Raw genomic sequence first — 24,729 nt, 5'->3', positions numbered from 1 at the left:
TCATATTTAGCCAAAGAAATATATAAGGGGAGATTAATTACTGGATTATTAAAAATTATTGCTGGATTCCGAAGAACACTTTCATAGTGGCCTGTATCGTGTACATGTGCAGTTCTACTGAGTATACGAGTAACCCAAATTCTCCAGCTTCGAACTTAATGATATTCGATTACATAACACATAATCCCATTCATTCATCTTCCATAATCGCCTTCATGGTGGATTCAGAGATTATCCTGGGAATGCTCGATGTGAGGCGGGAATACACCCATCCACCTGGACTCGAGGCGTGAACGCATCACGCTGCACATTCACTCAGATCTTCAGCAATTTTACCTAACTGGGCTTTTTTTTTTGTGAGATGGGGGAAAACAATTAGAACGCAGGGGAAACCACAGGGACATGGCAAAAACATGAAACGCACTTAAACTCTGGAAGAAATAAGGATCTGTCAGACAATCTCAGTACACAAATTTCTAATCTAGATCCTGTGCTAGACTACAGTACAATTTACTGTAAGTGTGTATTATGGAAGGGATAATCAGAAGGATAGGTGTGTGTTAGCTGATTCTAATGCACTACCATACCATATAATACCATAAATTAAAAGACATGCAGAAATCATCCATTCAGCTTAGCGAGGTGATTGAGTGAATGCTTGATTCTGATTGGCTGTGACACAGTGATTGTACATATTTCCTAGACTAGGGAGGGTATGATTTACCAATTTTCAATGGTGCATCAGCATAAAAGTTAACAATGAGATGCGTTCATTTAAAAACAAATGTATACAAGTTGCCATTTTGCATTGGTAAAAAAAAAAAGAAGCTCCATTTCTATATTATTAGTAGATGCGCTATACTTTTACTATATAGGAAGTGCCCAATAATTGTGGCCAATATTTTATACGTTGATTGATTTCTACTCGCTAAAAAGTTTCTCAAGCGCATTTATCACAACAGTACGTGTCCTGAGAGTCAAATGGACTAGAGATTAACATGGTAGAGGTAGAGCTGCATCTTCCTGAAGACAGAACAGAACATCTGGTTTTATGTACATTTTTTATTTTTTTTTGCACTCCAGAGGCCTGTGTGTAAATGTATGAACCAAAGAAATAAAAAGCGAACTATCGGCACCGTATCCAATTGTGCAGCATCTTATTTCCACTGCAACATATTGAATTGAATCTCATTATGATTTGGATCAAAACGAATTAAAAATGACATTTATTATAACATAATTCATTACATGCTTTACAGTAAGTAAAGGTCAGAATACAAAGAAATATTACTCTAAATTATTTATCTTGCAAATCAGATCACTACGGAAGGAGTGGAAACTTCAGACCAGCGCGGAAAGCTAATTCCACTCCTAAACATTCAAAACACTACCCCAGCGAGATCTCGGAGGACATGCCAGGCACCCTGAAGCTGGAGAACAGAGTCTCGAGAAAGACTGAGGAAAGACTTTGAGCTAGCGCCTGCGAAATCTACAAAGCAAATAGCTGCACGTGATTAATATTTAATTATTAATAATCAAAAGAAGTTGTCTACTTTACTGGCTGTGACTGCTAATCAAACACACAGCACCAAAACCTACTGGAGTGTTTAATCAGTAGAGCGAGTGTGTGGAGGCACGAGGTGGGGGAGCGCGGGCAGGGGGAAAAAATGGATGACAGGGGCATAGATTGCTTCCTGCCTCTCACCATGCCATCACTTACCAGCAGCAGCCAATTAATCAATCATCGAGACGCTTCACTCGCAACAGTTTACATGCACATTTAACCCACTCACCCTTCCTAATTACCCAGCACTGTGATCAGCACAATCGCACTCCAACACACACCCCGAGTCTCAAACAATCACACACACCCAGCGCTCCCCCATACACTCGCAAATGACAGCAAACACGCAGACACTCTGCTGAACTCCTTTAATTCGATCGATTTTCCATGCTCACTTCGACACGTTCTTTCCAGCACCACGGAAGTCCACGTGGTGCAAGTTTCAGAGACACCGAAGTCGGCATGACGGGTTCAATCATTTCCCACTTTTTACCAATCATAAATTGGGCAGACAGTGTTTATGACATGATGTCAGTGATACGAATGGTGGCGCAATTTTCGAATTGGATTGGCAGGAGATTTGGTTTATTGTTACTATAGCAACGGCTCATTCACAGGAGCTTGAATGGTAGATGAGGCATATAATCTAATTTAATGTCTTATTTAACAAAGACAATGATGATTGATTGCGATGATGATTGATTGCTAACGATGGTCATGAAGATAATTGCTGATTGATTGATGGTGGTGGTAATTGTGATGATGGATTAAAATTGATCTGACTGATGGTGGTGAAGGTGATGGTATCTGACAGATGGTGGTAATGGTATCTGTTCGATGGTAGTGATGGTGATGGTATCTGTTCGATGGTAGTGATGGTGACGGTTATCTGAATGAAGGTGGTGAAAATGATGGTTATCTGAATGATGGTGGTGATAGTGATAGTATATGACTGATAGTAGTCATGGTGACTGACCGTGCTAATGGTGACTAATGATAGTGACTGATTGATGGTGGTTATTGTGATAATGATAGCGTTCTCAGGTTACTTGGCACAATGACAAAAGAGAATACAGGTTCGGCTAGTGAGGGGACGACTGTTTATAACTGCTATAACAACTGATAACCGAACTGTAATCATTAGTAAATTACTGTGGTAGAAAAGGAATACATGCTACTCCCTCACTAATTATTTTCCTATACCATTTCAATGCCTGAAATGTTTTAATCTTGCCTTCGTTTCACAGCCCAGCAAAGTGAATAGATTATCTGAAGGTTTAAAAAGCTTTCCTGGAATGTCAGACGATCTGTGCATAAAAAAAAGATAGAAAGAATTAAATCATCACTAATTTCTCAATATGAATGCACATCAGAGAGAGAGAGAGAGAGAGAGAGAGAGAGAGAGAGAGAGAGAGAGAGCGAGAGAGAGAGCGCGAGAGAGAGCGCGAGAGAGAGCGCGAGAGAGAGCGCGAGAGAGAGCGCGAGAGAGAGCGCGAGAGAGAGCGCGAGAGCGGTTGTGTGGGTTGTTCTATGCATGAATGCACACATTTCTGTTTTTGCAACATGGCTTCCAGTCCCTTGACTCCTCCCATCAGAACCATCAGCAGACACCGTGTTTGTCTACTCTACCGTTTCACCACTGAGGTTCTCACTATAGGAAACACACCAATCTGCAGCACTCAGTCAATGTCTGAACAGCTCCATCCGCACAGTCATTAGGTAAACATTACAGTCAGGCGGTTCACAGGGGTCTTCAATCATTCCTTCATGTTATTGTATTTTATAATTTTTTTTTTTTATTGATGCCAGCTTTCATCCCAATACTAAAGAATTAAAAGTAAGGAGAAGGCATCAAATGCACAGAAAACTACTTATATAACTATACACAAATGTCAAGTGGCTGCACTGGTTGGTGCACCAAAAACAAAAATCTTTATATTTAAGTTTCATGCATAAATTAGACAATTCATTTTAGGTTTTTTTCCTTTTCTTTAAACATCTGGTTCTGGTCATCTTGTGCTTATGGTAGCCTCAGATTCCTGCTCCGAGTGCAGTAGAAGCCTCTTCTGTTCTCATCTGCCCCATGGATTTATATTTTATGCATTCTGAGATGCTTTTCTGCTCACCACCGTTGTAAAAAGTGCTTTATTTGATTTAGTTTTCGCTCCAATTGGTCCTTTTTCCACTGGCCCACGTTTTACATGCAGGGTGGGGGTGGGTGGGGGGTTAGATGGTCAAAAATTCAACGGGAGCATGATTAAGAAAAGGTTTGTTAGAAACTAATGTTAAAGCATTCCTATAAGTAATATTGGGACGTCTTTTTACATTCGTGCCCTTATGGATTAATTCTTCCCAGGTGCATTATTTGCACTTCGTGCCCAGATAAAAAGCATTTGTAAAGAAGAGCGGAATGAAGAATTATTGATTCTAAAAATGATGCAGATCACATACGCTGATCAGGCCCATTATATGACATTATAACATGGTATAACTGATTTTCTCTTCATCATGGCACCTGTTAGTGGGTGGGATATATTAGGCTGCACATGAACATTTGGTCCTCAAAGTTGATGTGTTAGAAGCAGGAAAAATGGGAAAGCGTTAGGATTTGAGTGACTTTGACAAGGGCTAAATAGTGACGTCTAGACGACCGAATTAGAGCATCTCCAAGACTGCAGCTCTTGTGGGCTGTTTCCAGTCTGCAGTGGTCAGTATTTATCAAACGTGCTCCAAGGAAGGAACAGTGGTGAACCGACGTCAGGGTCAAGACTCATTTAAGCACGTGAGGAGTGAAGGCTGACCCGTGTGGTCCGATCCAACAGACGAGCTTCTGTAGCTCAAATTGGTGAAGTTAATGTTGGTTTTGATAGAAAGGTGTCGGAATATACCGTGAATATATGGGGCTGCAAAGTCACAGACCAGTCAATATTAGGCAGGTGGTCATAATGTTATGCCTGATCGGTGTACACCGGCGATTCTGCAGTAATTGGACTAATCAACAATGTAACTATATGCTGAATCCAGTGCTCACTCAGCAGTGCCTTAATGACCACATAGTCCTAAAATAAAAATCTGTGTCGACTTCAGGGAGGCACTCGGGTGCTAATCAGCATTAACAGAACCACAGTGGCGATCGCTTCAGGTTTCTTGGGATCTGTTCTCTTGAAAAGTGAAAAATGCTTGTGAAAGATCAGCATTTTTACTCCGAAGAAGAAAATTAAAGGCTTAATTAAAGGAACAGATCTAATGCTAGGTTCTAAAAGGGGAAGAATTCATCAGAACTGCACAATTCCTTTGCTGTTAAGAACATCAGAAAACAAATCTTCACCACAGAGATCTTAAGCCGCGTCATAATGGTGGCATTTCTGATTGTGGCAGAACCATGTTGGCGGTTAAGTGTGGCTATGCTGTAATCTTAAACATGTAGTTTTTCGTTCTTCAAAGTGAACTCGCTGCTTTGTTATCGTCAGTGTTTTCGTGCCATAAACCACTTCCGAAACGAGCACAAATGTTATGCCAAGCCATCAACAAAGCGTTTACTGTGGAAGCACAAAATAACGCATCACGCAATGTGGACATTGATTCATTTCCTCCAATGGCAAGTCTTAAAGTTCATGCAACAGTCCAATATTGTGAATAGAGCATCTGAAGCTTTAAAAAGCTTTCCCAGAATAACAGTGTATTTGGCGGAAAAACAGAAACAATTAAATCACGACTAAATTCTCAAACTGAAATGCACAGATAAGCAACGGAAGAAACAGAGAGGAGGGAAAAAAAATAGGTTGTGGGAGTTGCACAAAATCTTGTCTTTTTGCAATATGGCCTCCGGACCCTTGACTACTCTCACCGGAGACATAGGCAGACAACAGGCTTGTCCACTTTACCTGCACACCTCCGTCCTGCACACTTCCTTTAGATGAACATTATATTACAGGTATCTTCCATAATTACATTACTGAGCTCCAATTTTTGTTTGTTTGTTTGTTTTTTTTACTACAAATTGTGGATTGTTTTTTAGCATCATTCTGCCTGTTGTGCATCAAAAACTCAGGACAGTCATTTCTTAAATATTTAAACCAGCCAGTCTGGCATCAGCAACCATTAGAAATCTGCTACCAGGACCCTGAAAACCTTACATAATAAATAGCTACGGGAAAGGGTTTGATGCGCAACTAAACAAAAGACATCTTGCACATTTATGTATGTTTCTCTATATCTATTCGCATACAGTATATTTACACATGTCAATGTGCAGCTTGTATAGCAGTGTATATAACGTCAAAATGACTGGCAACAAAAGTGAGTACACCCTGAGGGAACATGTCACAACTGTGTCCAAAGTATCAGTAATTTGTGTGAGCAAAATTGTTATGCAGCTCTGCCTTAATCCTCCTGGGCTTGGAATTCACCGGAGCTGCACAGGTTGTTGCTGGGATCCTCTTTCACTCCTCCATAATGACATCACGGAGCTGCTGTATGTTACACACATTGCGATTCTCCATCTGTTGTTTGTAAATGCCCCACAGGTGCTCAATAGGGTTCAGGTCTGGAGACATACTTGGCCACTCCATCAGCTTCACCTTAAGCTTCCTCAGCAGACTGTCGTCATTTTGGCAGTGTGTTTCTGGTGTCGTTATTATTTTAAAAGACTGCCGTTTGGCCCAGGGAGGGCATCATGTTCTGCTTCAGAATGTCACAGTACATGTTAGAATCCATGTTTCCCTTAATAAACTGCAGCTCCCCAGTACCACTCATGCAGCCCCAGACCATAATGCTACCACCACCATGCTTGACTGTAGGCAAGACAAAAATTTCTTGGTACTTCTTACCACACATCCTGGACACCATCTGAGCCAAACAAGTTTATCCAATCAGACCACAGGACATGGTTCCAGTAATAAATGCTCTTGGACAGGTTGTCTCCAGCAAACTGTTTGCATGTAGCAGTGTGTGGCGTATGGTCTGAGCACTGACAGGCGGACTTTCCGCTTCTGCGACCTCTAAAGCAATACTGCAGCACTCATGCGTCTGTTTATTGAAGCAGCTTCTGCACCTGATGCAAAGCACAAGGACTCAACCTTTTTTAATAGACCCTTGCGAGGCCTGTTCCGAGTGGAACCCGTCTTGGAAAACCATTGTACTGTAACTCAGTTTCAGGGTGTTACTGATGATCTTATAGCCTTGGCCATCTTTGTGGAGCGCAACAATTCTTATTCTCAAATCCTGAGTTCTTTGCCATAAGGTGCCATGTTGAACATCCAGTGGTCAGTATGAGAGTATTGGACTCAAAGCACCAAATTTTAACTGCTCTAATAAAAGATACACAAATATGTATGGTCCTGTCAAGCAGACAAAAACAAGAACATGATGAATAGGACATGTGGCTTTGCATAGTTACACGACTCACAGCTGTTATCACTGAGGGTGTACTCACTTTTGTTGCCAGCTATTTTGACAATAATGGCTGTACGTCGAGTTATTTTCAGAGGACAGTAAATTTGAACATCTTCCCAGAAGAGTGGAGGTTAGTGTAAGAGCAAATGGGGACTAAATGCGGAGATGTTCAAAAAGCACATCCTCAGGTTTTTCGAGTGACTTAAGACTTGTTTTCCCACATACGCTTCCATTTCATTGGTTCCAACACGACGTGGCACGCACACACCCTGTGAGTGAATGTTTATTTTTTGTTCTCCAGGAGGGATTTTTGTGACCTTACATGTTATTCAGCCAACAAACTTTCATAACTGTTAATTAGGTATTTTTTTCTCTTTTTCTCTCAGAAAACCACTGCATGTGTTTACAGCGATTTGCAGGTTTTTATTGTGAGAACCTGATTTCAGGTTTCGGACCAAGTTTGCGTCAAAGCCTAATAGTAATAATCTGGTCAGGCTGAACAATCCCAGGTGGGTTCCTTATTCTCATTATTAACTGAAGCTCTTGTTCTGTATCAGCCTGATTTTATGCACTGCCTCATGAGCAAGATAATTGGCTGAATAATGTACAGGTGAATCAGTGTTAGACAAAGTGGTCCTACAAGTAACACAGTAAAAGGCTACAGGAAGAACCACTTGTACTCCACAAAGCACCAGATAATCAATGTTCAGGTGCTTCCTGTGAAGGATCAAAACAACCCGCAGCAAATGTTTGCAAACTACTGTGCCATCAAAAACCAGCTTACGGCGTGAAGGAAGATTTATTAGATTTACCATTCCTTGCTGTGGTTATTATTATGCTGCTCCTGTACAGTAGGGTAAAATGCATTGACTGGGCTTTTAACTGTATTACACACTGTCAATGTCATGCAGGTTAAACCTGCTTACTGAACAGCATCGGAATGTTTCTTGCGAGTGATTTCTCACTCCTGGCTGAGCTGCACATGAGAGAATTCCATAAACTCCTGACTTAGTCGTCATCTCCAAAAACCGAAACCTGAAAAACGAGGCCACATTAAAGAACATGTTGGCGATAGACAAAATGGAATCGACAAAGCAGCGATTGCCTCCTCATCGTGACGAGCGCGCCGACGTGATTCTTCCTGCCAATGTCACACACCCACGACATGCTGCTGAGGAAAAAACAGGTCTGGATTCAGGGACTTTCTGGGTAGGATTTTTTAATTTAATAACAGGGAAGAAGAGAAGAGAAGAGAAGAGAAGAGAAGAGAAGAGAAGAGAAGAGAAGAGAAGAGAAGAGAAGAGAAGAGAAGAGAAGAGAAGAGAAGAGAAGAGAAGAGAACAGAAGAGAAGAGAAGAGGACAGAAGAGGAGAGAAGAGGAGAGAAGAGGAGAGAACAGAAGAGAAGAGAAGAGAAGAGAAGAGAAGAGGACAGAAGAGGAGAGAAGAGGAGAGAAGAGGAGAGAAGAGGAGAGAAGAGGAGAGAAGAGGAGAGGAGAGAAGAGAAGAGAGGAAGGAAAAAGAGGAGAGGAAAGAAAAGGAGATGAGAAGAAAGAAAAAGGAGGAGAGAAAGTCAGAGGAGAGAATAGGAGAGGAGAGGACAAAAAAGAAAATGAGAAGAGAGGTAAGGCAGAGAGAAGTTAGGGCAAAGAAGAGAGAAAAAGGAAGAAGAGAGAAGAGAGAAGAGGAGAGGAAAGGAGATAGAGGTAGGGAAAAAGAAAAAGAAAAAGAGAAGAGAGAAGAGAAAACAAAAAACATAAAAGGAAAGGAAATAGAGGAAAGAAACAAAGGAAAAAGGAGGAACAAAGTGGATCATAATTTGTTTCCGATTTGTGAGTGTAACTGAAATGATTCACTCATTGTTTTCTCCTAAAAAACAATCAGAATAAATATAATTATATTTCAATAAATAAAACTGATTATATTAAAAAATGTTTTTATTTAGAAACAAAGCACTTTCCTCATGCTCTTTTCCCTCCTAAAATGCTCAGGAAGCTACGAAAATATCCGAGGAAGAGCTCGAAACCTTCATCGCCATAGAGTATGCAAAGGAGCCATAATTATGCAAACATTTCCTCGATCCACTGTAAACACCCACTGCTCTCTTACGAAAAAGTCAAGAGGCCATCTGAGAAAATGCAGAACCATCTGTCCACCGATATCGCTGACGTATCAGGATGGATGGGAAAAAGTTTAGGTTTTGAGGTACTGCTACTGCAAAACAGGACTCAATTGTCTTTCTCAGAAAGTCTCAATTGTGATATTGTGATTTACTATGGAAGGATATTCCACTCAATTTTTTAGAAAAGGAATTGCAAATTGTATTTGTTGCCTTTTCTATATGTGGCCGCCTAAATTGTGACGTAATCCAAAAGCAATTGTGAATCCTGCATTGGCGGTCGAGTTTTTGCGAACGCACAGTGACTGCTACATTTCAAACAGAAAAGTGATAGCAATATTAATTACCACGTTTGCTTTTTCGCTTTGCATGTAGCCTACCAAAAAAAACGAATAGCAATTCCTTTTGTATTTGAATTTCGATCCCTTGTGCGGTAAGCTGTCAATCAAGTGTCAGGGGTGGGACTATATTATTGGGCATGTTTGTATTGGGAAGTGACGTCACTCACAGTCGACGGCCAGCAGGGGAAATGCCCTTAAGACAATTTTGGTATTTTTTGAACAATTGAGGTAGTCGGTGAAATTGTGGAGGACATTCTGATGCTCACACAAACAAGTTGATAACAGTTCATACTCTACTGATGACATCTAATTTAGAATCCATTTAGTTGTGGGAAGAACCGCAACATCAGTAAAGTTTCTCCACCTCAGTGAAGTGGCAAACAAAAAACTAAAGGACCAAGACATCCTTTAATGGACATGCCACTAGAAATGATACTACATGATGTGGTTACTGAAAAAGTGTTGAACAGTGGAACAAAGCTGGAGACTAGAATACTGGAGACTCCTTATATAAAGGCTACATGAACATCTCCAGATCTAAGATTCTACCATCTACTTCATTCATTATATCTAAAATTAGATTTGCAAAAAAAAAAAAAAAAACACGTTTGATTTAATCTATGCAGCTTGTTTTCTAACATCACAAACCTGGATATCAAACAATCGTGTACACTATATGGACAAAAGTTGGTGGACACCTGCAAGATTTAGGTGCTTTTTGAACATCGAATTCCACATTTTGTCCCCATTTGCTGTTATAATAATCTCCACTCTTCTGGGAAGATGTTCCACTGGATTTTGGAGATTTGTTCGATTTCATTCAGTCGAGGGTGTGAGTAAAGTCAGGTACTGATAGAGGTGAGGAGGCCTGAATTGCAGTGAGTGTTCCAATCCATCCTAAAGGTGACTCGGAATTACGAGAAAAAACACATCGCTAGTGATTTCAAGTTAATTCATAATTGTGGGATAATTATGAAATATTCACTTGCAGTCGTAAGCTACTAAGAAGTCACAATTGTGATCTTTTTCGCACTCATTTTTAAATAAAATCACAATTGTGGGACATTTTGCATTTTTTTGTATGCAATGATTTTCTCTCATTTTGAATTTGTTGACCGGAAAATACATGTAAAAACATGTAAAGCAGATCTTCATGAAGCTGGTTTTGGGTCTCCTAGTTCAAGTCAAGGGAAGATTTCATGCTGACATTCAAAGACACCCTATACACCTGCGTGCCTCCAACTTTGTGGGAACAGTTTGGTGAAGAATCACATATCCCCAAAAAAAAAAAAAAAAGCATTTAAAAAGGTCAAGTTTGACATGAAAATTATGAAGTAGGATCTCAAATAGTTTGGTTGACAATCCAGTGACCGAAAAGGCTCCAGAACTGGTAACACTTGTCCAATCCCTGGCACATCTCGTGCACACACACACACACACACACACACACACACACACACACAAGATGCCAAGCTCATAAATGAAGGTTAAGCACCAGCGGTTGCTGTAATGTCACAATTAAGGAAAGGTCATCAGGTCACTCAGCACATCTAAATGATGCCCAGTAAATTCTGACCCCTCTTGTTGGCCTTTTCTCGCTCTCACCCATACGCAGTCACGTTTTCTCTCACCCCTACGCACTCGTTCTTTCCCCGAGCTCCTGTGCACTGCACGTTGCTCCTTTTATTAGCCAGGCTTGTCTGTCGTGTTTCTGTTCGTGAGTGAGTTCTGTAATGGCTGACGTTCTTCGACCCGACTTACCCTCAGAGAGGTGCAGAATGCGAACATGGGGAAGTGCAGAAAAGAAAAAAGAAAAAAAAAAAAAAAAAAAAAAAAAAAACCCAAGAAGAAAAAAAACAGCTGCATAAATTAAACAGCCACAAGTGCATGTGGTTATAAAAATGGGATTACTGGAGTGTGCGTGGTTATTTGGATTGCGCCACTTGGGCTGATGGGGGTGCTTCGAAAAAGCGTCAATAATGCAGGGGCAAGTGCGCTTCTGTAAAATACAAAGAGGATTCAAAAATTGAAAAAAATAAAAAAAGGCATATTGGCTGCCTCTTGATTTTGCCCTGGCTCAAGAGTGCACCATGTTGTGATTAGAAAAAACAAGGCACAGATGCAAACAACAAAGTGACCAATTAGGGCCAAAAAATGTATTAGTGAAAAGTGTGTGCGAATTTTTTTTTTTTACTTAATCGGGATTTCTGGCATTGAGGATTATGATGGTCTCAAATTTGCATTGTGCTTACTACAAAAAAAAAAAAAAACGGTCTAAAACATACATTTAAATTTTTTTTTTCCGCTATGCAAAGTGGTGTTGTGTAATCATTAAACCTGCCTGTTTTGGGGGAAAAAAAATAAATAAATAAAAAAAAATACACAAAATGCAATCTCTCACTTGCAACCAATTAATTCTTTTGAGTTTTTTTTTTTTTTTTTTTTTTAATTGGAGGATGGAGTTCATTTCCAGTCCAGAAAAAAACTATAAAAATGTGTAAATAATATGGATGGTAACGTTTACAGATTCACATTGGTGCATCGGCATAAAAGCAAAAAATGTGATGCATTGATAAAAAAAAATTCATGCGTTTTCTTTTTTTTTTATACATATTTACATCTGCAAAAAAAACTACTTATTTATATATTTATTAGTAGATGCACATTACTTATATTATCTAGAAAGTGACCAATAATTTGTGACCAATATTTTATATGTTAATTGATTTCTCCTCGCTAAACTGTTTCTCTGCGCGTTCTCTCAGCACCGCTGCTGCTACGTGAACATGACGCATCACAACACAACGGAGGCTGAGGCGTGTCCTTAAACTCACACAGAATACAGATTAACACGGCAGAGGTAGAGCTGCATCTTCCTGTAGACAGAACAGGACTTTGCACTACAAAGGCGTGTTTGTGAAAGGGGCCATGCGGTAGAAGTCAGAAGGCACTTAATTAAACTGACGATTTTCTGTCTGTCTGAACCAAAGATATAAAAGTAAACTATCTGTACCTTAGTGAATTGCATAGAACATTTTTCCATTGAATCGCATTGTGTTGAATCAAATTTAAATCTGATCACACTGCATCGTAATAGGAACGAATCGGATCGCCCTGCATCGGTAGCTGCTTCATATGTATCTTTAAAATGTATCGTATCGTTGCCCATGCATCGAGCTGTGAAGCGCATCGGCCTCAGAGCCCAAAATACCGTATTTTCCACTGTATTCATGATGCTGCTTTTCCAGAAGTTTCTCAATGGTATTTGGAAATGCTGTCAGTAGGTCTTGCGATCAGTATGATCAGTAGGTCTCACCTGTGTTGTGTTTGTTGCCCTTGGTGCAGGCGACGATGGCGCCCATGCTGGGCTGGGAGGTCATGCCAGCCATGGAGTCCACTGCGACGTCTACGATGTCCGCTCCGGCTTCAGCACACGCCAACATGGTGGCCACGCCGGCGCCCGCTGTGTCATGAGTGTGCACGTGAATGGGCATGTCAGGAAAACGATTCCTCAGGGCTCCGATCAGCAAACGGCTAGCTTCTGGTTTCAGCAACCCAGCCATGTCCTGTAGCGAATGAAAAAGAGTGAAGAGATTGTGTGGTGTGTGTCTGTGCGTTTATGAACTTGCACAACCAACATCATCCTCAAGATCTTGTACCTTGATGCAAAGTATGTGTGTGCCAGCCTTCACGAGCTCGTCAGCCAGCTTCACATAGTAATCCAGGGAGTATTTCTGCCGCATGGGGTCAGAGACGTCACCCGTGTACGAGATGGCTGCTTCCACCACCCCTCCCGCTGCTCCAGCTGCCTCCATTCCCAGCAGCATGTTGGGCAGGTAGTTCAGAGAGTCAAAGACACGGAAGATGTCCATGCCGTTTTCCTTGGCCACCTCGCAGAACCTTTAACAACATAACATTACAAAACATTCAAGTTTCTATAGAGTTGCTTTGCTAAAGAATGTAATCTTTTTTTTAATTACATGAGTTGGTTTTCTATTTAAATAAAACTGATCAAATAGGCACATTTACAGTGCATACAGAGCACTGTACCCCGCAGCATTGTATATCTGCTTCAAATGGACATTTGGTGCAACCCAGATGAGGATGGGTTCCCTCTTGAGTCTGGTTCCTCTCAAGGTTTCTTCCTTATGCCATCTCGGGGAGTTTTTCCTTCCCACAGTTGCTCATCAGGGACAAACATACTTACAAAGAACATATTTACGTTTAATCACCACATTATCTGTGTAAAGCTGCTTTGAGACAATGTTCATTGTTAAAAGCGCAATACAAATAAAAATGAATTGAATTGAATTGAATTCAGATCTTTAAATCATAGTTCTTCAACCGAAGGTCCACGGTGGTACTGCAGGGGGTCTGCTAAATAATGCTAAATTACAAATAATATTTTGTTAAAGATAAATGAATAAACTTGGGTAAAAACATCAAAGAAAATATTTTATAAAAAAAAACATTATAAAAATTACATTAAAGTTCTATTAAAAATTAAGGCTGAAATACATGCAAATGTTTATTAGTACACCTGATAGTAAATGGAAAATGTACGATACTGCAAATCTAGTCAAATAAAAGACAACCGTCAACTACTTAAGCTGTGATTTTAATTGCAAAACGTGTTTATGATGCGGAGATCTTTTTAAAAAATTTGAACACCACCACAGTTCTAATTGTCTTAACATAATATAACTAGTGTAATACGATTGGTTTCTATCGATATAATTGGCTGTGTTTTACACATTTTGTATCAGGGGGTCACTGCCCCATGTGTCTACCGCCTACAGGGGTCCTCAACCCGAAATACGTTGAATACCCCTGGTCTAAATCGAAGCAAAAATATTTTTTTATTCGTTTGTTTAGTGGTTTAGCTTTATTTCTCATACATACTTTAAACAAACAAAAAAAAAGATTTGATAGGGTCCCAAAGTTAAAATGTCTCAAAAAGGGTATATATATCTGTGAAAGCAGAGGTCCGCGAATGGCATTTTAAACGAAATTTAAAACCACCTGGTGCTATAGTAAAGTGTACGCTTACAAATACACTCATATCTCGCACATTGTACTGTATAACATTATACAAAATGTATACTTTTGGCTTTTTTTTTTTTGTGTCTATTTTGTGCATCTGTCCTGCTTTTGTCTTGCACATAAGACATTAATGTGGCTGGGACAGCTTACAATTAGTCATTAGCTCTGTGCTCTGTAATGTAGCTCCATGTTGTGTGATGTAGCTTTATATTGTTTTAAGTAGCACAAGGGTCTTGGGGAAACGTTTCATTTCATTGTGTACTGCACCAACTATATATAATTAATCCCTTCTGTCACTCTTTGAAATAATCAGTCAAATTTAGCACTTACAACTCACTTCCTCTGACTCCGCCTTCCTACACAATCCAGCACTCAACCACGGCTTCGCTTCCACAATATGATCTCCAAGTGCTGTAGAAATCGTTAAAACCGCCGGTGCATGAACTACACATAGCTGATGCTAAATGAAACAATAGATAACTACAAGGAGATTTCAGGAAGTTTCAAGACTAATAGTGTAACTGGTGCTATTCTGACCAGGAGCATTACGATTTCGTCACGGACAGGAAGTTAGAACTAAGAACAAACGTGACGTTTTAACCTGACATGCGTTTGACATAAGGCGATGCTGCAACAAGTTGTTTCGAAGCATTTTGAGCAGCTTCAAGAGCAGAAGAACATCACTGGAAGATGACGAGAGATCAGGAAGACCTTCAAGAGCTCAACCCCCGAAAATGTCGAAACCGTCCGGCAACTTGCATGATGATCTTCAGAGAACAATTCATATGGTCGCACTTCTGCATCCACCTCACTTGCCAGATTTGGCTCCTACAGACATCACCCTCTTCCTGAAGATTAAGATCCGGATCAGAGGTCAGCACCATTATGGAGATCCAGGGCTTTGACGGGCTTCAAAAAGAGGACTTCCAGGAAACATTCCAGAAGTGGCAGGAGTGGCTTTTATTGTCATTTCTATACACAGTGGTACACAGTAAAAACAAGACAACGTTCATCCAGAACCCTGACGCTACACTAAACAAAATAGAGCTACAACACACAGCATAAAGCTACAACAACAAAGCTACAATGCTGGGAGTGCTGCATTGCTGTGCAAGGGGACTATTTCGAATGTGATAGTGTGTAAATGTATATAAATAAAGAATTTTCTTGTAAACAGAGCAAATCCCGAAACTTTTTGATACCACCTTATATTATAGATATAAATATAATAGAATATATTGTTGGGAAGTGGTGGCTCAGTGGTTAATGCTCTGGGTTACTCATTGGTTTAAGCCCTAGTATCGCCAAGCTGCCACTGTTCGGCCCTTAACAAAGACCCTTTACCATCTGTGCTCCAAGGGGAATTTATCATGGAATCCTACCATCACTCGGATATGTGAAGAAAGAATTTCATGTACATGTGACAAGTAAAAAAAATTTTTCTCCACACAAACACCATTTACTCTTAAGCCAGCAGTTGGATCAGTCTGTGCTCACTGCTACAGTTTAGGATCTTAGAACTCCAGCAAATGAATAAATAAAAAAAAAAAAAAAGAAAGAAAAAATAAGTAAAAAAAAAAAGTTCAGGAAAAAAGAACCCCAAAAAATTCACACCATGGTTGGTTTACTTGCTGCATTCGAATCAGGGTTGCATCACTTACTCATCTCAATGGAACCAAGTCAAGAGCAAGTGCTCTTAAATATTCTGGTTTGAATGGCAACGGACTAAATGTGAATGCATTTTATATGACGTGGATTTCAGATGTGTGTGTAGACTACTAACTTGTAGACTGCATTGTCTGGGTAGTTTGTATATCCAACAGCATTGGCTCCTCTCAGAAGCATCTGGAAAGGCACGTTGGGGATCAGAGACCTCAGCTCTTGCAAGCGCTTCCACGGACACTCGCATAAAAAGCGCATTGCGACATCAAAAGTAGCACCTAAAAAAAGAAAGAAAATTAGTATAGCTATTTTTTTTTCTTTCATGAAATACCACATCTCTATTGCCATTGCCCTATTTCTGTCCCTGCCTTTTACGCCTGCTGTCACCTTGGGAACACAGGAATACATAGCAACACTAAGTCTAGTGTGAAAGCACAAATATGCAAGAGTTTGAGTATCCACTGCTTTTTTATATCCATAAAAGATGACTTTTTATTAATAACCTGAAGGAATGAACCAAACAGACCAACCCTACAAACTACAAAAGGTAGCTTGCAAGAAACCTCCGTTTCCAACCTTCCCTTTGGTCATCGCATGATCTCAAACTAATATGTCTGCTATGAATATTTTATTTAAATGTAAATAATTAAGTTGAGATTAAGAGCACTTCTTCATGCCCTACGGAGGAGCAACTTATGTAGAAATGGCTTTATCAATAATGCAGAGATATGTTTAAAGGGAAGAGTAGAAACTGCAATAAACCAAAAAAAAAAAAAAAAGAGCGATTGGAAATCATTTCAATTAATTTCACATCGATACTAAACTACGGACACATTTGTAATATGAATCTTCATTATGACTTGCTGTATGACACGGTATGCACTGGTCATAACACTTTATAACATCTAACCTCGGTTTCCAAAGTGAATTATAAGGAGATACTGAAAACACACAAGAACTGGACAGTCAATGGGTGGAAGAAAGTTCTGTGGACAGATGAGTCCTATTGTGACATTTCTGGCTCTAACAGAAGAAAGAGGGAGAACAGGAGAGAATATGTTATCAGACTGCCTCCCTGCCACAGTCAAACATGGAGGTGGAATCTTAATGGTTTGGGGTTGTGTTGGGGCAGGAAAGGTTGAAGACTTATTCTGGGTGAAAGGAACCAGCATGGCTACCATTCTATACTTCAACAACATGCAATTTGGTCTGGGCTGCAGCTAATTACAATCAACTCCACTGCACAACAAAACAATGACCTGAAGCATACAGCCAAGCTTAAAAGAGAAATAGTTAGCTGGTGTGTTATCATAAAATGGCCTGCCCAGTCACCGCACCTAAATCTTAATGAACTGCTATGGAAAGGTATACACAGTGTGTGTGTATGTATGTATATATATATATATATATATATATATATATATATATATATATATATATATATATATATATATATATATATACAGTGAGGAAAATAAGTATTTAAACACCCTGCTATTTTGCAAGTTCTCCCACTTAGAAATCATGGAGGGGTCTGAAATTGTCATCGTAGGTGCATGTCCACTGTAAGAGACATAATCTAAAAAAAAAATCCAGAAATCACAATGTATGATTTTTTTTAACTATTTATTTGTATGATACAGCTGCAAATAAGTATTTGAACACCTGAGAAAGTCAATGTTAATATTTGGTACAGTAGCCTTTGTTTGCAAATACAGAGGTCAAACGTTTCCTGTAGTTTTTCACCAGGTTCGCACACACTGCAGGAGGGATTTTGGCCCACTCCTCCACACAGATCTTCTCCAGATCAGTCAGGTTTCTGGCCTGTCGCTGAGAAACACGGAGTTTGAGCTCCCTCCAAAGATTCTCTATTGGGTTTAGGTCTGGAGACTGGCTAGGCCACGCCAGAACCTTGATATGCTTCTTACAGAGCCACTCCTTGGTTATCCTGGCTGTGTGCTTCGGGTCATTGTCTTGTTGGAAGACCCAGCCTCGACCTATCTTCAATGCTCTAACTGAGGGAAGGAGGTTGTTCCCCAAAATCTCGCAATACATGGCCCCGGTCATCCTCTCCTTAATACAGTGCAGTCGCCCTGTCCCATATGCATAAAAACACCCCCAAAGCATGATGCTACCACCCTCATGCTTCACAGTAGGGATGGTGTTCTTGGGATGGTACTCATCATTCTTTTTCCTCCAAACACGTTTAGTGGAATTTTGACCCAAAAGTTTTATTTTGGTCTCATCTGACCACATGACTTTCTCCCATGACTCCTCTGGATCATCCAAATGGTCATTGGCAAACTTAAGACGTGCCTGGACATGTGCTGGTTTAAGCAGGGGAACCTTCTGTGCCATGCATGATTTCAAACCATGACGTCTTAGTGTATTACCAACAGTAACCTTGGAAACGGTGGTCCCAGCTCTTTTCAGGTCATTGACCAGCTCCTCCTGTGTAGTTCTGGGCTGATTTCTCACCTTTCTTAGGATCATTGAGACCCCACGAGGTAAGATCTTGCATGGAGCCCCAGTCCGAGGGAGATTGACAGCCATGTTTAGCTTCTTCCATTTTCTAATGATTGCTCCAACAGTGGACCTTTTTTCACCAAGCTGCTTGGCAATTTCCCCGTAGCCCTTTCCAGCCTTGTGGAGGTGTACAATTTTGTCTCTAGTGTCTTTGGACAGCTCTTTGGTCTTGGCCATGTTGGTAGTTGGATTCTTACTGATTGTATGTGGTGGACAGGTGTCTTTATGCAGCTAACGACCTCAAACAGGTGCATCTAATTTAGGATAATAAATGTAGTGGAGGTGGACATTTTAAAGGCAGACTAACAGGTCTTTGAGGGTCAGAATTCTAGCTGATAGACAGGTGTTCAAATACTTATTTGCAGCTGTATCATACAAATAAATAGTTTAAAAATTATATATTGTGATTTCTGGATTTTTTTTTTTAGATTATGTCTCTCACAGTGGACATGCACCTACGATGACAATTTCAGACCCCTCCATGATTTCTAAGTGGGAGAACTTGCAAAATAGCAGGGTGTTCAAATACTTATTTTCCTCACTGTATATATATATTAATATATTAATAATGAATACAATTTCATTATCATCATTTAGAAAAAATCATGCAAAAATAAATATTCAGAAATGGCGCACCTCCCCAGTTTTCCACGCTGAAGAGGTTGCTGAAGTTGTGAGCCACGAAAGGTGCGACCTTTTTGAGATCATGAGTGCGCACCCGAGTGGCCAGGAGAGACTGGTGGGCATCTCTGAAGGTCGTGTCCATCAACAGCAAACCCTTGTGGTCACGCACTGCCTTGGCAAAGCCTTCAGGTCCTTCTTTCAGCAACACATCTCTGAAACCCATTGGCGGTGGTCCTAACAATGCACACACACACACACACACACACACACACACACACACACACACACACACACACACACACACACACACACACACACACACAGTAAATCAATACTACAAACATTATCAGGACCACCAGACACTAGAGAACCACAAAAAAAGAATCACCATTTTAATAGCACCATTATTCACATGCATTTTGTACCTAGTGTACTGAACAGTGTCTTAGAGTCTCTATCTCTCTCTCTCTGCTACCTGACACACAAACACACACTCCACGTCTTTGCAATCCTCTCACTGAATTCTCTGTATATTTATTCCATAACCTTAAATAAATTGAAATGCAAACAGTCGAATACAGCAAGTTGGAAAGTGCACCATACCAGAACTTTTCATAATGAAATAAAATAAAATATTAAGTATAAAAGGGAAAAAAAAAGCAGCACATGGAAATGATTTATATAATTCCAAAACTATATATGCAACATTGTGCAAGATGTAGTGCAACACTGGAAACAAACTAACAATATGGCCCCTCAAAAAATAGGAAATCTGCAAACATAATACAATATTGTGTCATTCAGTTCCTGCAAAAATGCTTTAAAAGGAAAGTCGTTTTGTAGCATAGGCATTTATTTTCATGAAAAACCTCACCAAAAAAAAAAAAAACAGAATGTTAAATAAAACTGCAGAGATGATAAAATGTCCCTGAGCAGAATTATAGATCGACTTCAGGATTTCTGTTAAGCTGCTTTGTGATGATAGTTCCATATGGCCAACATTAAACTGACGGATGTTAAAGAGAGTTTGAATCAAAAATAAATATAAGTAACAAAAAAAATGATAAAAACTCAATCTTAATAACCACTGAATTTGACAAACACAATGATGACTCCTCCTACAGGTTTTTCTTTTTTTTATGTGACAAAAAAGTTATTATATGTAAACGTCAAATGAATGACAGATGATGCAGCAAATTGTAGGAAGGAAAACATAATGAAACATTAAATATATTGATATTTCGAAAGTGAGGGGGGAGTGGTGGCTCCAGCGGTTAAGGCGGAAGGTCTGGGGTTCAAGCCCCGGTATCGCCAGGCTGCCACTCTTGGGCCCTTGAGCCAGGCCCTTAACCCTCTATGCTCCGGGGGTCCCTTACGAAGGAAATTTCAAGGTCCGTGACGTCGGAGTGACATGGGGCCGCCTTTCCGTGGGCTCACCACCTTCAGGAGGGACCGTAAGGGACGGTGCTGTGAGCATTGGGCAGCAGTCGAAGGCGGGGGCCTGCTTAGACTGCTGCCCCCGCGACCCGAATTACGGATAAGCAGGAGAAAATGAATGAATGAATGAATGAATGATATTTCGAAAGTGATTAGTAATGATCCTGCTTATGTCCCGGGTGATGCTGTATTTTCGTTATTCTTGTGAGAAGTGGATGTGCGATGTGACGGGAGGGGAACATTGCCAGCATATTTACTATTAAGATTTAGTGCTATAGCCAAAAAAAAAATGTAAAAAATTTAAAGTAAAGAAAACAAAACACCCTCTTTTCTCACTATTTGCAGACATGTTCAATGCCATAATGAGAACCAGTGAAGAAGAAGTACTGAAGATAACGAAAAATTGACTAAACTTATTTCATATGACTTTATAACCACTTTACATCTGTAAAGCTGAGTTGAGACAATGTCCATTGTTGAAAGTGCTATACAAATTTAAATGAAATGCACTAAAGTCCCAGAAACCACCTTGGGCTTTAATGTAGACGTGTGAGCTGATAAAGATATCAAGATTTAATGAGCTCAATCCAAACCTTTTACAAAACGTGGAACCCTCTCTCCTAATTGATTATTTCAATCGAAATGCATGGATTAAAAAATAAGTCTAAATGGAATCACCTTAGCCATCTTCAATTTTTCACAGACAAAAATCTGCAGATCTATAACTTAACTTTCATTGGAAAACATGAAGCAGTAAAATATTCTCCTTCCATAGAAAGTGTTCACCAGGTTTTTTTTTTTTTGTGTTTGATTTATATTTTTCCTTTTATCATTGTTTTATTATATAATTTATTTTGGGGGACATTAATAGAAGGTGGGTTTTGGGAGCTTTTGGAATAGGTGTCAGTCAGGGGGTAAACATACAAGTGTTACATTTTATTTTATTTATTTATTTATTTATTTTTTTTACTTTTTCCTTGTTGCTAGCCCCCTCACCCCCTAAAGAAATCCTACACAAATACATTGGAACCCACTTATCTCGACCTCGGTTAACTCAACAACCCTATTAAGTCGACGTTTTTGAAGTGGAACCGCCAAATTCTCGCTTTGTCTAAGCATATTTTAATCTTTTTTATGTCGCCGAACCCTGATATCTCGAGCACAAGTGGGGAAAAATTTGCCATTTAACGTCAGTTATTTCGATCGGCACTGTGCAGCCGCAGAAGAACTCGCGAAAATGGCGGAAAAATCAAACCTTACAGCTGCTACAGGTGTTGTATTGTATACTGGTGAATCTCTGCTGTTAGTTAGTGCACATATGCCTTTCGTTGTTAAATGTTATGCGATGAACGGGAGGCGAAAGCCGCGCTTGGTAGGAGGAACACCGGCAGGATCGGGGGGGGAAATCCGCGATGCGCTTTAGGAAGAAAAGAGCAGCCGTTGAGAGAGTGGCGGTGGGAAGGCACGTACCGGGATACGCATGAGCGATAACTACCACCGTAAACCAACATATACCAACAATAACGGACGGTGAGAGTGTGGAAGTTTAAATAGGAGCTGGTGATGATGCTAAACGAGCACCATATGTGCGCGATTGAAGCCGGGAGCTTCAGAGAAAGCGGCCGAGAAAACACCTGACACGCTGAAGGGGGCTGAAGGGGGCGTGGCAGGTGGATTCCTGACAGATAAACATGTACTGTATGTATTTTTATAACATACCTTCATCAAACAAATCGCGGCAACGCTGTTGTGTAAAAAACCCTCCAAAAACACGTGCATGCACATTCTCATTTATTAACGCACATCATGTACATAAAGAAATTTCAAGCATGTTAATATATTGCCGCCATATTGATTTTCGTTTATCTCGATCATCGGTTATTCATTCATTATGCTTTTTGGCGTCCCCTAGGCCCTCGACATAACCGGGTTCCACTGTAAATAAAATATATATAAAAAAAATACAAATAAAGCAAACGTGCTTTTGACCATTACTGAGGTTCAAACTGCACTGATTTCTCTGACACTCCTAGAAAAAGTTCACAAGTAGGTTGAACATAATTTAATACATACGTTCAAAATACATGTCATGTGCAAACTGGTAACTCCGTGTTTAACACATCGGACTCCTAATTGGGATCTTATGCATGTAAAATTCAGAACTGCCATGCTGCCACTGTTGGGCTCTTGAGCAAAGCTCTTAACCTTTAACTTCCAGTTGTATAAATGGGACAATTGTAAGTCAGTTTGAATAACAGCATCTGCCAAATGCTGTAACTGTAAATCTACATAGTCAAACTGTACAAATAGAAAATTTCCTCACAAAGGAATTGTGGAAAAATAAAGGAAAAAAAAAACAAAATTTAGTCATTTTTTCTACTATATAAAAATTTTCATAGATTCTCAAAACAATTCTTCTAAAAATAAGGAGATTTTAAACTTATAAACATTGCTAATTAAATTTTATTATAACATTTATGGAAGGAGTTAGTGCAGGACAACACGGTGCTATTTATAGTTTCTTGCTTCTCAGCAGAACGTCAAGAGACTGGGGTTAAACTTTAAATTTCGTCCCAGTGGATTAGCAAAACGGTCGTATTTACAGAACTAGTATGTGTGTTGCTTACCTAGAGACACCGATGGGACGACTGGATCAATGGATGAAGGCTTCACCTTTACAGGAATGGGAGTCGTTGGGCCATTCACCATGACATGACCTGAGATAAGAAAAGCCACACACACACACAAACTTAAGACAAGCACCTGACATCATACTACACTCAACAGGAAGTTCAAAGCTACAGCTGTTATCTAAAGGCCATCTACAAAAAGCTTGATAAGATGAGCCTTCCGAGGCAGTCTTTAAAGACTCTTAAAATAAAAGGTGAAAGTCAAGGGAAAAAAAAAAAAACAAGCTTTCAAGGGATGCATTTCCATTAAAATGAAAGCGTATCGATCCGACGTAGAAAAAGCCTTTGATCATACGCTCTCGCTTTCTTCCACCTCAAGCAGCCTCCTGAGTTTGACCTACACTCGCACTTCGCACTGAGACTGCTGGTTTGAAGTGAGGCTGGAAAACATATTTTGGTTAGGAATGATTTATTATGTTCGTGTCACCCTACCGAGATAATGTAGAAGTTTCTGGGCTCGGTTCTGAACAGGTTTGAGGTTGAAAAGGTCCTGGTTCTCGTCGATGAACTGCGTGTCCACGGTGCCATAAAGGAACTGGTCGTTGCTCAAGACGTTCTGGAGGAAAGGGATATTTGTCTGTTGGGAAAGATTAAAAGAAAAGGTTAGAATAGAGGCTACACAGGCAAATTGCTTAGTGCCACAGAAGCTGAGAGCTCTAGACACAACACACACTGCAGAGACACAACACACACTGCAGAGATAAAACACACAGCTTAGGTGCTAAATGCTTCTACTCGGGCAAATGAGGCCTTTCAGGGTGTAAGGCAAAAATCAATACCATTATCTAAACACTCAATACGCCTTCCATCACATAGCATTTTCTGCATGTGTGTCTGTGTGTGTGTGTGTATTTTTTAAGACAGAGAGAAGCAGCTATACAGTAGTCTACAGTGCACAATCACACAAAAAGCATGACTTTCTACAAAAATAAAAGGCTTTTAACCAGCAGTGTTTGCAACCACAGATTGAGGGTCAAGTGAGATTCAAGCAGTTGAAAGGCTAACACACTTGACTTTTATAAGCTACTATCTAGCAAATTATTATTATTTTTTTTACGGATTCTAGCTGCTGGACAGTTCTGGGTTTCCTTTGTTGTATATTTAGTTTCATGATGTGCCAAATGTTTTCAAAAGGTTAAAAAGGTCTATGCTGCAGGCAGGCCGGTTCAGCAGCTGGATTCCTCTACTACGAAGTCATGCTATTGTAATAGATGCAGTGTGCAGTTAACATCGTTTTGCTTGAATATGCAATGCCTTCTGTGTTGCAGCCAACAAATATAAAATGACCTTATTTATTCCTTTAAATGGTACATTTCCTTGGTTTAAACAT

At 39.9% G+C, this 24,729-nt stretch overlaps 1 protein-coding gene across 4 annotated transcripts in view; it reads right to left on the bottom strand.

Annotated features, from left to right (window-relative positions):
* Nucleotides 1–24,729, bottom strand: part of pcxa (pyruvate carboxylase a) — a 169,513-nt gene that overhangs the window by 13,246 nt on the left and 131,538 nt on the right. For all 4 annotated transcript variants that reach the window (XR_014537208.1, XR_014537209.1, XM_083564517.1 and 1 more), the window contains exons 11-16: nt 23,832–23,976; nt 23,337–23,426; nt 19,285–19,506; nt 16,244–16,400; nt 13,077–13,317; nt 12,734–12,983 (exon numbers count right to left, since the gene is read on the bottom strand). Coding sequence is in view for 2 of the 4 variants with exons in the window: in XM_083564517.1 (XP_083420643.1) it covers nt 12,734–12,983; nt 13,077–13,317; nt 16,244–16,400; nt 19,285–19,506; nt 23,337–23,426; nt 23,832–23,976 (1,105 nt within the window). In the remaining 2 variants the exon portion in view is untranslated. The remainder of the gene's footprint in view (nt 1–12,733; nt 12,984–13,076; nt 13,318–16,243; nt 16,401–19,284; nt 19,507–23,336; nt 23,427–23,831; nt 23,977–24,729) is intronic.

Source organism: Silurus aristotelis (assembly GCF_946808225.1).
Source record: "Silurus aristotelis genome assembly, chromosome: 16".
NCBI classification, from domain to species: domain Eukaryota; kingdom Metazoa; phylum Chordata; class Actinopteri; order Siluriformes; family Siluridae; genus Silurus; species Silurus aristotelis.
Note: the sequence above shows the minus strand (reverse complement) of the source record. Positions and strands in the feature narration are given on the sequence as shown.